The sequence below is a fragment of the Euprymna scolopes genome, chromosome 32 (genome assembly GCF_053919585.1).
Source record: "Euprymna scolopes isolate OS-2025 chromosome 32, ASM5391958v1, whole genome shotgun sequence".
NCBI classification, from domain to species: Eukaryota; Metazoa; Mollusca; class Cephalopoda; order Sepiida; family Sepiolidae; genus Euprymna; species Euprymna scolopes.
In genome coordinates, this window is record NC_136513.1 from 67014695 (window position 1) to 67029567 (window position 14873).

The 14873-nt window shown below is 33.0% G+C and overlaps 1 protein-coding gene across 1 annotated transcript in view; it reads right to left on the reverse strand.

The window, feature by feature from the left end:
* LOC145256401 (N-acetylgalactosaminyltransferase 7-like) overlaps nucleotides 1-14873 on the reverse strand; it is a 125013-nt gene that overhangs the window by 61700 nt on the left and 48440 nt on the right. Inside the window, exon 4 of the mRNA XM_080115264.1 lies at nucleotides 4624-4796. Within this exon, the coding sequence (XP_079971390.1) occupies nucleotides 4624-4796 (173 nt within the window). The remainder of the gene's footprint in view (nucleotides 1-4623; nucleotides 4797-14873) is intronic.

Genomic DNA, 14873 nt, shown 5'->3' on the forward strand with positions numbered 1-14873 from the left:
AGAAGAACACACAAATAGAGTACAACATATTTTTAAAGCACGGATTGCAATTAAATCAAAATGTTTCTTGAATACTTTACAAATAACTCGTGTATCTAATAAGCAATAAAGAATACTAGTTCAACCCAACTAAAGTAGAAGTTATTATTAATATGCCACTATCGAGATGCAAAAACGAATTGCAATGGTTCTAAGGTATAACAAACTATCGATGTAAATTACTTTCAATGTCCTCTGAAGTTACAACATTATTACATCAATTTCTACAAAATGATATTTTATGGTTATTGATAAACCTCAAATCGAAGTAATAAAAAATGGAAATGATATCAGAAAATTAGTTCTACAATTTTATAACCTGGATCTACATGTAACTATAAGCATGAAATAAAAACACAAGAAAAAATGGCGGCCTATTTCGTTGGCCTTACGAGTAATAATTTCAATAGAAGAGAATTATTGTCCTATAGAAATAAAAGCTTTTACCATCGTTTTGTGTGCAAGAAATTTCATACATGGCACTCATTTTCTATTCGAAAACTATCATAAACTTTTGAAACCGATATTTAAAAAAAGAATACTCGAATTCTCCCTAAAATTCAAAGATTTCTATTAACACTACAACATGAATTACACTACATGAATACTTATAGCTACTGATCCTCTATTTTTGTGGATACCTCAAATAAAATACTCTAAATACCAAACACAGATATGAAGCCATAAAAACATGTAGTAATAAAGAATTACTCTATGAACGATATCAAACTCGACGAGTATAAAAAAAGTCACTACGAACGACTCGATACTACAGATATTTAAAATGAACGACTCGATACACTGTATATCGATATATTATAAAATATATTCCCCAAATTAATAAAACACACACGATTAAATATCATAAGCATCCCAGCTACAAAATGCAACATTTCAGAAGGTCGGAACTACAAAAAGTAAAAACAATAGAATAATCAAAATATTTTAAAAGCAAAAAATAAAAAAGAGGAATTTGTTATATGCTAACGATCAAATGACCATATTTGGTTGAGCCTTTGTTCCATTTGTTTTGCTTGGTCATAGAAACTCATGGGGAAAAACTTTTGTGTTAAGAGGATAATATTGTACTTCAAATCGTTTGTTACGTATGTATTTTTTCTGTTTCTTACTCTTTTCAATCTATTTATATTAACGACAATATAACAGATTATGTTAATAAATAATAGAGGTAAAACACACAAAATACTTAAAAACAATCAAATGCATACTGGTATTGTTCGAACTGTGTACAAATAGAGTTTGCCTTGCTGGTTTAATAAAGTTTTAATGCTGTGGAGTGATCCCCACCACCATCATCCACATGCAGTCTTAAAATTATGGAAATATTCTCAGGTTTTGAGAATTTTGTATCGTCTATATTATATGTGTAGCATCTGTTTCTCTCCAGGAATACAACTGAAAACGAAGACCTACACGAAAATAAAATACCACTGATTTTCTGAGTCAAATGCTGAAATTCATTTTGTATCGTAATACAAATTTCCAAAATTAAAATTTGTATGAGTTTTGTTAGTTTACAATGAAGCACGTTTGTTTATCTGCATTGGTTTTCCATGATGAATAACAAAAAAGTGCTGATATTCTATTTTTAAAATTATTTACCTTAATGTATAGATTAATAATAAAGACAATTCAACGATAGTATTTCATTATTGAGTCAAATATTTGTTAAAAACAATAATTTTATTGCATATTTTTCTGTTTTCTTAACTGTTAAAGTCAGTGCATAAGCCACAAATAAATTACGAAAGTCTATGGGCAAAAATACTGACGTTTGACTTTGACAATCAACAGAAAATATTCGTGTTTACTACTTAAAGTGAAGAATTCCGTTTATACGCTAATAATGTATGTAAATTATCCAATTATAAAATCATAAAAAGTGTACAAAATACTTTACTCATTTAATAAATAAAATAAAATCAGTTGATTGCAAATCAAGTCAAAAGATGTGGAATTTTAAAAGTGCATAAACTAGCAACAATAGATGAAAAATGAAAAATCAATAAAAAAAAAATGTTTAACAATGATTTAAATATTTTTGTTTTGTCTGTTATAGCTCGAATACCTAGTGATTTGGGTCGTATATTATGAAAACAATAAAACATTATTTAATAAAAAAAAAACATGCGGAAATTTTATAGCAAGCCCCACTCTCCCCAATGGTTTACTTCTACTTGCGCAACTGCCACTGCTCAAAGGCAGCATGCTTACCGCAGATTTAACCGACATAAGTCCAGTTCCAACAGACAGAAGTATATAGAAGCTAGAAGTAACGTTAAGAGAGAAATGGCGACAGCTAAGAGAGAATTTACTGAAACCACTAAAAAACGCATCGAAGAACAAAAATTAGGAGCGCATGAGTTCTGGAAAATCTACAACAGTTTAGTAAATAATGGGCAATCAACAATTCCCCCACTAACCAACAATCACGAGGTTCTTTGCTCAGCAACCGACAAGGCTAATATGCTTGCCAGTTGGCTTGCCTCAAACTCCACACTGGACCCTTCCAACCAACCCCTGCCTGACTTTCCTTTGCAGACAGACGCCACGTTAGACGATCTAAAATTCACCCTTGCTCAGGTGCATGCTATCATAAAAAACCTTGACACTTCAAAAGCATGTGGACCCGATCTCATCCCAGCTGTGCTATTAAAAAATGCTCAGCCGAAGTAGCTCCAGTTCTCTCCAAACTCTACAACAAATGCCTTAATGAATCTTGCATTCCGGGCTGTTGGAAAACTGCTTCTGTTGTACCAGTATTCAAGAATTCTGGCAAAAGAACTAACCCATCAAATTATCGCCCCATTAACCTCCTCCCACTTTTCGCCAAAATATTTGAGACCATAATTAACCATACTCTAGTCCATCACCTTACAGATGCTAAACTTCTGACTGACAAACAATATTGATTTAGACAAGCCCGTTCAACAGCAGACATCCTCACTGTAATCTCTGAACGCATATACCATTCACTGGACAAAGCAGGGGAGGGCAGAGCGGTAGCTCTAGATATGTCTAAAGCTTTTGACAGGGTATGGCATGAGGGTCTCCTCAGGAAAATTAGATCATACGGTATCACTGGTAGAATACTTAACATGATTAAATCCTTTTTAGATAAGAGAAAAATCCAGGTTGTCCTCGACGGTCGTACATCTAAACTATATGATATAAATGTAGGAGTGCCTCAGGGGTCTATCCTTGGACCTCTATTGTTCTTGATATTCATAAATGACCTCCTCGACAAAATTGCCTCTGAGATGGGTATATATGCTGATAACACCACACTCTATAACAGGCATGACAGGAAAACAAATGAACACATGTCTAAAGAAATGGCAAAAACACTAGAGGATGACCTCCAATCTGGAGTGGAATGGGGACAAAAATGGTGGTTACATTCAATGCTGCCAAGACTAAACTGGTTCCCTTTAATAATTACAAGAAACCTTCTCTGTCACCAATAGCAATGGCCAGTGACTCTTTATCTGAGAGTACATCTTTCAAACTGCTTGGCCTAACGTTCACAGGAAACATGAGTTGGAACAATTACATTGTAAAGCATTGTCAGGGCCACTGCGAAGAAAGTAGGCTCTCTCTACTGTGCTAGAAAACTACTAACACCCGAACGTATTCTGTACCTCTATGCTGTGGTGGCACACATTCATTTGCATATGTGGATAGTAATTACACATAAATAGGAAGACTCAGTTAGTATGTGTTCACCAGAAGCCACCGAAGGCCGCCGAGAGCAGATATGTTTCTCCAGCAAAGACTCTCTTATTTGACACCATTATGTAAATATCCTGTAAATATACCTTTTCCTAATACACTTCTTATTTTATCTACCTTTGTTGAGTCATCATTTGTATTGCTTTCTACGTTACTTGTTTCAACCTGCAAACTTAACACTCTATAAGGCCACCATTCGCCCATGTATGGAGTATTGCTGTCACATTTGAGCTGGTGCATCTGCTACTAGCCTCTCGCTCCTAGACAAGGTTCAAAAGAGAGTCGCCAATCTGATAGGCCCTGAACGGACATCTAAGCTTCAGCCTCTGTCTAATTGACGAAATGTTGCATCCCTCTGCCTGTTCTACAAGTATTTTAATGGTGAATGCTTTGGCAAACTGCAGACACTTGTGCCCCCACGACGTAGACACCTTCGACAAACCCGACAGGAAGCTAAATCCCACCCCCACACAGTAGAGATCCCTAGAAGTAAAAGATCTTTCTACTCCAGTAGTTTCTTCCCCAGAACCGCAAGACTCTGGATATTCATTCCAGGTCCCTGATTCCCCAACTGTACTGACATGCAGAAGTTCAAGTGTAACATGAACCGACATCTTGCTGTCCAAATCCCAACATAGTACCCCAGTAGTTGTTGCCCTTGATAGTAGCCCCCTACACCAAAGTGGCAATGTGCCTTGTTTGGAGTGAAAATGTAATTAAAAAAAATAAAATAAAAATAATTTTTTCTGATAGGATGTCCAAACTTTTGAATATCAATCTGATAAAATATTGTCATATGAAAGAAACAAAGTGTTATTTTGGTAGACTTACTTTTATTGCTGGCGTCATCAACTAAGACAATTTCTTGAAGGAGGGATACTGGTGAAGTGTTGATCACACTATGAATAGTTCGCACCAAAGTAGAAAAACCCTCGTTATGAAAAACGATGATCACACTGGTAGTTGGCAGTTCAGAAGCTTCTGGATAATGCCAATACTTACACCTATCAATTTAAACAGAAAAGGCGGGGGTTAAAAACTAACAAAAAATATTGATTATGATAGTTTATGAGAGAGTTTTATTGTCTTGTATTATTACGAAAGTCAAGACATTTTTATATGGAGCAAAATGCCAAGATAATTTGCAGAAAGTTTACATGAGATAAGTCACCAGTACTGTCGGTTTCAAACCTGATAAAAGGATACCGTTTTCGATCGCCATATCAAGCTCCCTTCAGCCGATAATCATCTGCTTTATAACCGGAATTAAAACATACTCATACATTACAAGATCTCGTGCAAATTTCGTTTTTTTTAAACAACCTTGAATTTCAAATGATAATTTTTTTTAAATTGTCCGTTTAATATTTTGGACACTAAAGAAAACAAAAAAGATAAAAAGAAAAGGAATAAGAAAAAAAAAGGAGAACTTGTATATACTTAAAAGTTTCTGTTATATATTATTCTAATATATGTAAACTATTTATCGCGTCACCTACGAAAAAATATGATTTCTTAAATTTATTAATTAAAAATTTTTTCCAATCTTAAACAGAATTGTTTTTATCCTAACTCAATTTTTGCACTAGTCTTAGGGAGATAATTATTTAAAAGCTTGAAGCCTAATTCGAATGTATAATCGTTATTTTTATTTTTATTTTATTTATCTTTATTATTCTTCTATTGTACTATTTAAGACATGTTTATATTTTCCTTCAACCGCCTTATTTAATATGGGTCAAGTGTAAGTTTCTTTTAAATAGTTTGAAGCAACGTATCTTATATAAATTTTAATATTCCTCAAAATTTTATTATAAAAAACTAATCCATCAGAAGGGCCAAATTTATTAAATTTAAAATTAAAATTAAAATTAATATTAACTCCAAATTTAAAATCAAAATTAAAATTGAATTCAAAATTGAAAATTTTAAATCAATTTTAAAATCAAAATTAGAAATTTATATATAAAAATTTATATTTTGGGGAAATGTTTATCTAGCCCTGATTTTTGGACCTGCAAGAGCAGCCTGCGTTTGCTATCTTTTTGATTCTCTAGAAATGATGGACCTTAATCGATGACGTTGTCGAGTAATTAACTTTCACGGTGTTCCTATTAAATATTTTATGTAGTCTGTGTTTCTGTGAGAAATGTTTATCCAGAAAAAATGTTCTACTCTAGTTTTAGTATTAAATTGGAATGGAGGCAAGAATCAAATTATATTCCGCCTCCTATTTAATTTTCTTGTTGATTATGAGTCTGTTGGAACTTTATGTTCTCGCTGAATCCACTTTTATGCAGTGTATCGTTATAATATGATGCTGCCTGTTTGAATACTTTGTCATTCAAAGAAAGTCTTGATATCCTTTTGCTTCCATAGTTTTGAACATTGTGGGTGGATGGCATGGACCTTTATTTATGTATCTGAGTTTTTCATTTGGTTTATGAAAAGGTTTATATATTTTTTCTCAAGATCTAGTGTTGCATCTAAGAAGTCTATTTTATATAAATTAGTTATTATTGTTATCTTAAAAACCTAGCTCCTTGAAAAGCTTAACTAAATCTTTTCTGAGTCTGTCTAATATGCATCTATTATAGTCTTGCAATATATCTATACAAACCGAAACAATAACCTGAGAATTTGTTTTTAAGGATGTCTAGCAAGAAAAGTCTAACCAGATTACAAATACGCACCGTCATATGCCCTCATCGCAACATCAAATGGGTCTTCAGGATTTGATTTATATGTTGGTGCGAAATGTAATGCTTTTTTCCAAAATAATTTTAGTAATGGAAGGGTAAAACTCCACAATGTCTAATTGGGTGAATTTGCATCTGTGCAGTTCGGTTATGTTTTTTTAACCAGTCCAGGACTTAGCTTGTATTTACCCACAAACTAAGATTTGATTTTCTTTTCATAGTTTTTACTAATTCTTTGATGATAAGACTTATTATCTAGACTAATTTCGCTTTTAGCTGGGTTTATTAACCTTTATGTTGGCTTATTATTAAAATTGTCTTTATGGTCTTTGAAAGATATGTTGGCTTATTATTAAAATTGTCTTTATGGTCTTTGAAAGATATGTTGGCTTATTATTAAAATTGTCTTTATATTCTTTGAAAGATATGTTGGCTTATTATTAAAATTGTCTTTATATTCTTTGAAAGATATGTTGGCTTATTATTAAAATTGTCTTTATATTCTTTGAAAGATATGTTGGCTTATTATTAAAATTGTCTTTATATTCTTTGAAAGATATGTTGGCTTATTATTAAAATTGTCTTTATATTCTTTGAAAGATATGTTGGCTTATTATTAAAATTGTCTTTATATTCTTTGAAAGATATGTTGGCTTATTATTAAAATTGTCTTTATATTCTTTGAAAGATATGTTGGCTTATTATTAAAATTGTCTTTATGGTCTTTGAAAGATATGTTGGCTTATTATTAAAATTGTCTTTATATTCTTTGAAAGATATGTTGGCTTATTATTAAAATTGTCTTTATATTCTTTGAAAGATATGTTGGCTTATTATTAAAATTGTCTTTATATTCTTTGAAAGATATGTTGGCTTATTATTAAAATTGTCTTTATATTCTTTGAAAGATATGTTGGCTTATTATTAAAATTGTCTTTATGGTCTTTGAAAGATATGTTGGCTTATTATTAAAATTGTCTTTATATTCTTTGAAAGATATGTTGGCTTATTATTAAAATTGTCTTTATGGTCTTTGAAAGATATGTTGGCTTATTATTAAAATTGTCTTTATATTCTTTGAAAGATATGTTGGCTTATTATTAAAATTGTCTTTATATTCTTTGAAAGATATGTTGGCTTATTATTAAAATTGTCTTTATATTCTTTGAAAGATATGTTGGCTTATTATTAAAATTGTCTTTATGGTCTTTGAAAGATATGTTGGCTTATTATTAAAATTGTCTTTATATTCTTTGAAAGATATGTTGGCTTATTATTAAAATTGTCTTTATGGTCTTTGAAAGATATGTTGGCTTATTATTAAAATTGTCTTTATATTCTTTGAAAGATATGTTGGCTTATTATTAAAATTGTCTTTATATTCTTTGAAAGATATGTTGGCTTATTATTAAAATTGTCTTTATGGTCTTTGAAAGATATGTTGGCTTATTATTAAAATTGTCTTTATATTCTTTGAAAGATATGTTGGCTTATTATTAAAATTGTCTTTATATTCTTTGAAAGATATGTTGGCTTATTATTAAAATTGTCTTTATATTCTTTGAAAGATATGTTGGCTTATTATTAAAATTGTCTTTATATTCTTTGAAAGATATGTTGGCTTATTATTAAAATTGTCTTTATGGTCTTTGAAAGATATGTTGGCTTATTATTAAAATTGTCTTTATATTCTTTGAAAGATATGTTGGCTTATTATTAAAATTGTCTTTATGGTCTTTGAAAGATATGTTGGCTTATTATTAAAATTGTCTTTATATTCTTTGAAAAATTATGAATACATTTTTTTTTTTTGCTCATCTATTAATTCTATATTCCATGCCTCATGTTGTAACTATTTCTGTGGCCTCTGGGTTAATAGCTTTATAAGTTCTTTTTTCCACTAATTGCTATTTATGGTCAATGGAGTTTAATATTAGCTGTTTTTTCTTTTCCTTTTCCATTCTGTGTAAGTTTTTTGTTTCCTCTGAGAAAACAATTGTCTCATTTTTGGAATAAACACGAGATGTGGATTCCTCTACATGCTTCATTTCCAATATGATATGGTCATGTTTATTTCTTTCTATAAAAAATTCTGTTTTTTTTGTCCGATTAGTATACGTAATGAAAAATTCATTATTAACATAAAAGTTCAGGTGATCGCTCATCTGCCTCTCAATACCGACCAATCAGTCTCTCGTGTGTCATGAGTAAGTTGCTAGAATCTGTGTTAAATAGAAAAGTAGTCAACCCCGTCAGCAAAAAATAACTTCCTCAGTGAAATGCAATATGGTTTCCGTTCAGCTAGATCTACAGCTATATCTCATAGGATTAGCGAATCTGCCGATGGAGGCTTCCTTTCTAAGGATTGATCTTGACATATCAAACGCTTTTGATAGGGTGTAGCATAAAGGTCTACTCTACAAAATCTCTAGCTATGGTATAGCTGGAAACGTCTTTTCAATTATTAAATCATTTCTCTCTGATAGATCCATAAGAGTAGTGGTTTACGGGAAAGAATCTGAAGCTCACAGAATTAATGCTGGAGTCGTTCAGGGATCCATCTTGAGCCCAACTCTCTTTCTGATGTACACCAATGATCTCCCAAATCACATCCAAAGATCATTTGTAGACATTTATGCTGAGGACACTACCATCTATGGCAACACTTCAAAGGTTGTAAACGACCAAGTTCTCTCTGATTTCCTCTCCTCTAATCTTGAGTAAGTGGTGTAATGGAGAAAGAGGTGGCTGCATCTAAAACCAAACTTATTTTTCCATCATCAACGCTCTGATCCCCATCTTGCATCAATTAAAATGAATGGCTCACATCTTGAGGAGGTTCAATGTTTTGACAAGCTTCTAGGCTTAACCTTTTCTCCTGATCTGAGATGGAACACGTACATCAAATCCGTTGCCAGGGCTGCTTGGAAAGTGGTGGGATCATTCTACTGTTCCAGTAAATCTCACTACTGATGCAATTCTTTATATATATAAGAGCCAAGTGCGTCCAAGAATAGAGTACTGTTGCCACATCTGGGCAGGAGCTGCTAGAAGCAGCTTATCCTGCTTTAACTGAGTTCAAAATAGACTTCGTAACCTAGTGGGGGATGCCGTTTTCTCTCCCCTGGAACCTCTTTCTCACAGAAGAGACATCGTGAGCCGTCTGTTTTATCATTATTTTCATGGCAAGTGCTCATCTGCACTCCAATCTATGGTCCCCCTTGACCTGACTTTCATGAAAAATATTGGTCTAGCCAAAACTACTATCAATAATTTCTCCCACTCTTTATCTGTGCCTTAACCTAAACGTAGATTCCATGAACAAAGTTTCTTCTTAGAACTGCACGCATGTGGAACTCTGTTCCGTTTTCCTGCTTTCCAACTGACTACAATATGGTTGTCTTCAAGTCCAACATAAATAAATTCTTGGTGAGCCATCCCCTTAAGTAATCCAATTTACCAAATTTGCACTACTAACGATGACTGACATGTTCTCCTACTTTCATTTACCTTTATCCTTGAGTGGCCCTCGGATATTGATAAGTGGTGACACCTTTGTAAAAACAAAATATATATATATTGATTGTTCTGCATAAACGAAACAGGCTTGTAAAATGTACTGGAAGTTTTGATATGTGGAAAGAACTAATTATTAAGATAAATAAAACCTTGGATTTTGTAATATATATATATATATATATATATATATATATATATATATATATATAATAAATACGAAAATAATATATAACATTTATATGTATATATGTATAATAAATACGAAATCTATATTAATAAAAATATCATATTTAAGTGTATTTTATGACAGGGAAATACCAGGCGGCCTGCTAGGAGATATATATATGTGTGTGTGTGTGTGTGTGTGTGTGTGTGTGTGTGTGTGTGTGTGTGTGTGTGTGCGTGCGTGCGTGCGTGCGTGCGTGCGTGTGTGTGTGTGTGTGTGTGTGTGTGAAAATGGTTCAGTTGTACTCAAAGGCTGTCTTTCCGTTTACTACTACACCTAGATATATTGAACATTTTAGCAATTATGTCCCATTATGGATCAGTTAATATACACTTGTGCCCGATATTATTCATACCCCTCCTTGAAAATTGAGTTTATTAGGTGTAACTTTGTAAGAATTTATTGTTTACGTCCATATTGATACATATTCTTAATAAACCTCTTCTGATCATTTTCGTCATTTTAAAATCTCGGGATACTTGTAATAAAAGAAATATACAGCTATTTATAAAATCTGCAATGTTCAAAAATAATCATACCCCCTTATTTTTTCAGTATTAATCGAGTTTCTGACTGTTTGTTTCCTGTTTGATTCTTATTTTGAATGCTTTTATACAACCTTTTATTAATTTCATTTCGTTTTTTGCATTTTTCAGAAATTAAAATGATATCAACTGAAAACCAATAAAAGAATAAAAATTATTAGAATGGGGAAGAAAAAAGAGCTTAGTAATGATCTTAGGACTAAAATTGTGAATTCACATAAGGATGGTTTAGGTTACAAGTCAATTTCCAAGAAATTTGAGGTCCCTACAGCAACAGTACAGAGCATCATCAAAAAATTCCAGAGCCACCACACAACAAACAACTTGATTGGTAGAGGAAGGAAAAGGAAACTGTCTGTTAGAGCCACCAGGGATATTGTAAGCAGTGTTAATGCAAATCCAACCACCACTACTAAGGACATTTTAGAAAATCTGGAGTCTTCTGGCATAAAAATATCAAGGCAAACATTGCAAAGGACTCTGCATGAAAATGGTCTGAAAGGAAGAAGACCAAGAAGGACTCCATTGCACACCGGAAAACACCTTGCAGCACGTCTAAAGTTTGCTAGGACCCATGTGAATTCTTCAGAGTCCGTTTTCTCAAGTATTTTGTGGACTGACGAAACAAAAATTGAATTGTTTGGCCATATAGATGCTTCTTACGTTTGGAGGAAGAAAGGAGAAGCTTACAACCCAAAGAACACCATACCCACGGTGAAACATGGTGGTGGTAGCCTAATGTTTTGGGGCTCCTTTTCGGCTAGTGGTCCAGGTAGTTTGGTCAAGATAGATGGAACCATGAAGAAGGAGCAATATTTGGAGATACTCCAGAAAAACATTAGACAGGATGCGGAGAAGCTCCATTTAGGACCAAACTGGGTCCTTCAACAGGATAATGATCCAAAACATACTACCAAAATAGTCAAGAAATGGTTTGAGGATAATCAAATTAATATTTTGGAATGGCCTAGCCAGAGTCCCGACCTGAACCCTATCGAAAACCTCTGGCACATACTGAAAACTAAGGTTAAAAAGCGGAAACCTAGAAATTTGAGGGATTTGGAGAACTACTGCATTGAAGAATGGTAAAAAATCAGTGTTGATGCTTGTAAAAACCTTGTTGATAAATATCCAAAACGGTTACAGGCAGTTATTAAGAATAAAGGGCATGCTATTGACTATTAGTAAGAGAGGTATGAATAATTTTGAACTAGTGCCATTATTGTTTTTCTTTGTATACTGTTTCAAACTTGCATAATTTATTTATTTGTTTAGTTTAAATTAAATGCTTATGCTTGATTTATTGTTTGAAATCCCTTTAATATTGTCTACCTTCTGGTTTGAGCAATATTCTTATAGAAATCTCAAAGATCCGAGGGGTATGAATAATATCGGGCACAAGTGTATATATATATACTAGCAGTTTAGCCCGGCTTTGCTCTGGCCCTATGTACTGTCCATAACTTTATGTGCATATATATATATATATATATGCACATTTTTAATATATATATATATATATATATATATTAAAAAGTTTGACTCATGTCCAGATAAACTACATCTAAAATTTCAAGTGTTTAGACCCAAAATTGGCGAAGGAGTTTGTAGAGTCTGCAAAGGTTAACTTTTTCAACTTTGATCTTTTGGCAGCCAAATTTTCGCCCAAAAATCGATTAAAAAGCTTGCTGCATGTCTAAATACCCTTTATGTAAAATTTCAAATGTTTAGACCCAAGATTTACTGAATAGTTTGCTAGAGACCGCAAAAGTCAAATCATTTGAACTTTGACCCCTTGGTAGTGAAATTTGCGGCCAAAAACCTACATCTAAAATTTAAAGTGTTTAGACCCAAAATTGGCGGATGAGTTTGGTAGAGTTTTCAAAGTTAAATCGTTGAACTTTGACCCCTTGACAGCCAAATTTCTGCCCGAAAACCGATGAAAAATATTTTCCCAAATCTCGATACCCTTTATGTCAAATCTGGAGTCTGTAGATTGAAAATTGACACAGTTGTTTGGTAGGGAAATGTACACATGGAGGAGCTTGGTAGAGTTCTCAAAGGTCAAATCGTTTAACTTTGACCCCTTGACAGCCAAATTTCTGGCCGAAAACAGATTAGAAAGATTTTCCCGTAGATCAAATTTTGAGTATGTAGACTGAAAATTGACACACACAGACACACACACAGACACGTTCACTTTTATATATATATATATATATATATATATATATATATATATATATATATATATATATATATACTAGCTGTACCCTGCCACGCGTTGCTGTGGCTCAAATTGGCGCAATGAAAAAAGTTCCAAAATGAGAAAAGGCATGTTTCTTATAGGTTTAATATTCCATTTCGTATGGGTACACAGTTTTTTTTTGTTCCATTTTCTTAGCTGATATAGAGATTTTCTGGTTTTGTGATTCTTGAATACGTAACATAAATTGTCCATGTGGAAAAACATTTAGTGTGTAACTGCAAGCCACAAAATTGTAAAGATTGTTCCCTATGCTTTGTTGATAGTTATTGCAAACGAGAATAAAATTGGAAAGTTCAATTTCCTAAAGTGTAATGATGTATCCGGTTGAATCATAGGAATGCATGGAATGAAGATATATTCATCTGTGAAAGGTCCTGTTAAGATTGTTGTTTCTATGATATTGTTTGTTAATTTTTTTTACTGCAAGCTTTGTGCCTTTGCAACGCTTGGATTGGTTTATATTTCACAACATGATAATTAGTACGCCAAATTCCAGTTGCAATACATGCGCTGGCATCCCTGGCAAATATAGCTGTTGGATAATTAACCACTTTATCTGCTTTCACAACAGTGTCGATGGATTTGTATTTGACTGCCTCTCTTGGAATTTTACATTGAATAATAGCGTTAAGTTCATGGGCATCTTTGTATCGACCTGCAAGAATAGCTCATTCACTCAGTCAAATTGAATTCTTATAATTTGAATATCTGCAAAAACCTTTTAAACTAACTTTTCTTTTGATGTAATAAAATTACAAAAGTTAAAAGTCAAAGAATTTTGCCCTTATCTCTGATCAGCTGGCACTTTTCCGTAACCACAAGTGATGCAAACATTTATGTGTGGATCGAACAGTCTGCAACTGGACATGCATATTTTGAGTTAAGTTTAATGTCTTCACAGGGCACAAAAAAAGTAGAGTATTTGAAGCAAGCACTTATTTCATCTGCTAGTGTTAATTGAAGAATAGCAGGTAAAATTTGTCTGAAATCTCCTGCAAGCAAATGGTCTGACATTGCCACGCAAATCTTGCAAGGATCGACCAAGAGCCTCAAGTGATTTTTTGCGTACCATTGTGCATTCATCTTAAACAATAAGTTTGCATTTCTGCAATATTTTTCTCCATATTGGATGTTTTGGAGATGTCGAACATGAGATTTTAGAAAAATTGAATGTTTCAAAGTAGAATAAATAATTTTCTAGTTGGCAGCAAGGTCGCAGGTATTCCCCATGCAGCAAGGGCTAAAGCTATGCCATTTTGTTACCGAATGGCTGCTAAAATCAATTTAATTAGAAAGGTTTCACCAATTACTTTTGGTGCTGTTAAAGGTAGCAGAATTCCCAAATAACTTCTATTCTCACAGTCAGTAAATTAGGTGACTAAAATAGGATTTATCCATGTTTTGACAATGCTTTATTCACTGTAATTAATTTAGGAGACTAAAATAGGATGAAGGATTAGAGATGGATAGATAGAGAGGAAGATACATAGATAGAACAGAGAAAGTGAGAGGAAAATAGAGAAAGAGAAGGAGATAGAGAGAGATAAAGGGATTGATAGATAGACAGAGAGAGATGGAGAGTTAAAAACAGAGAGGGCGAGACAGAGGAGAGATAGAGGGAGTTAGAGAGAGAAAGGGGCTCAAATAGAGATGGAGAGGGTGATATAGAGAGAAAGATAGATTGAGAGAAGGAAAGGAAGAGATGGATAGAGAGAGATATTAAGAGAGGAAGAGAGAGGGGGAGAGAAACAGGTGAACTACACTTCACCGTTTGTTTCCTCGTTCAGTAGAGAAGAAATCTTTCGAGACTGAGGCAATTTTAA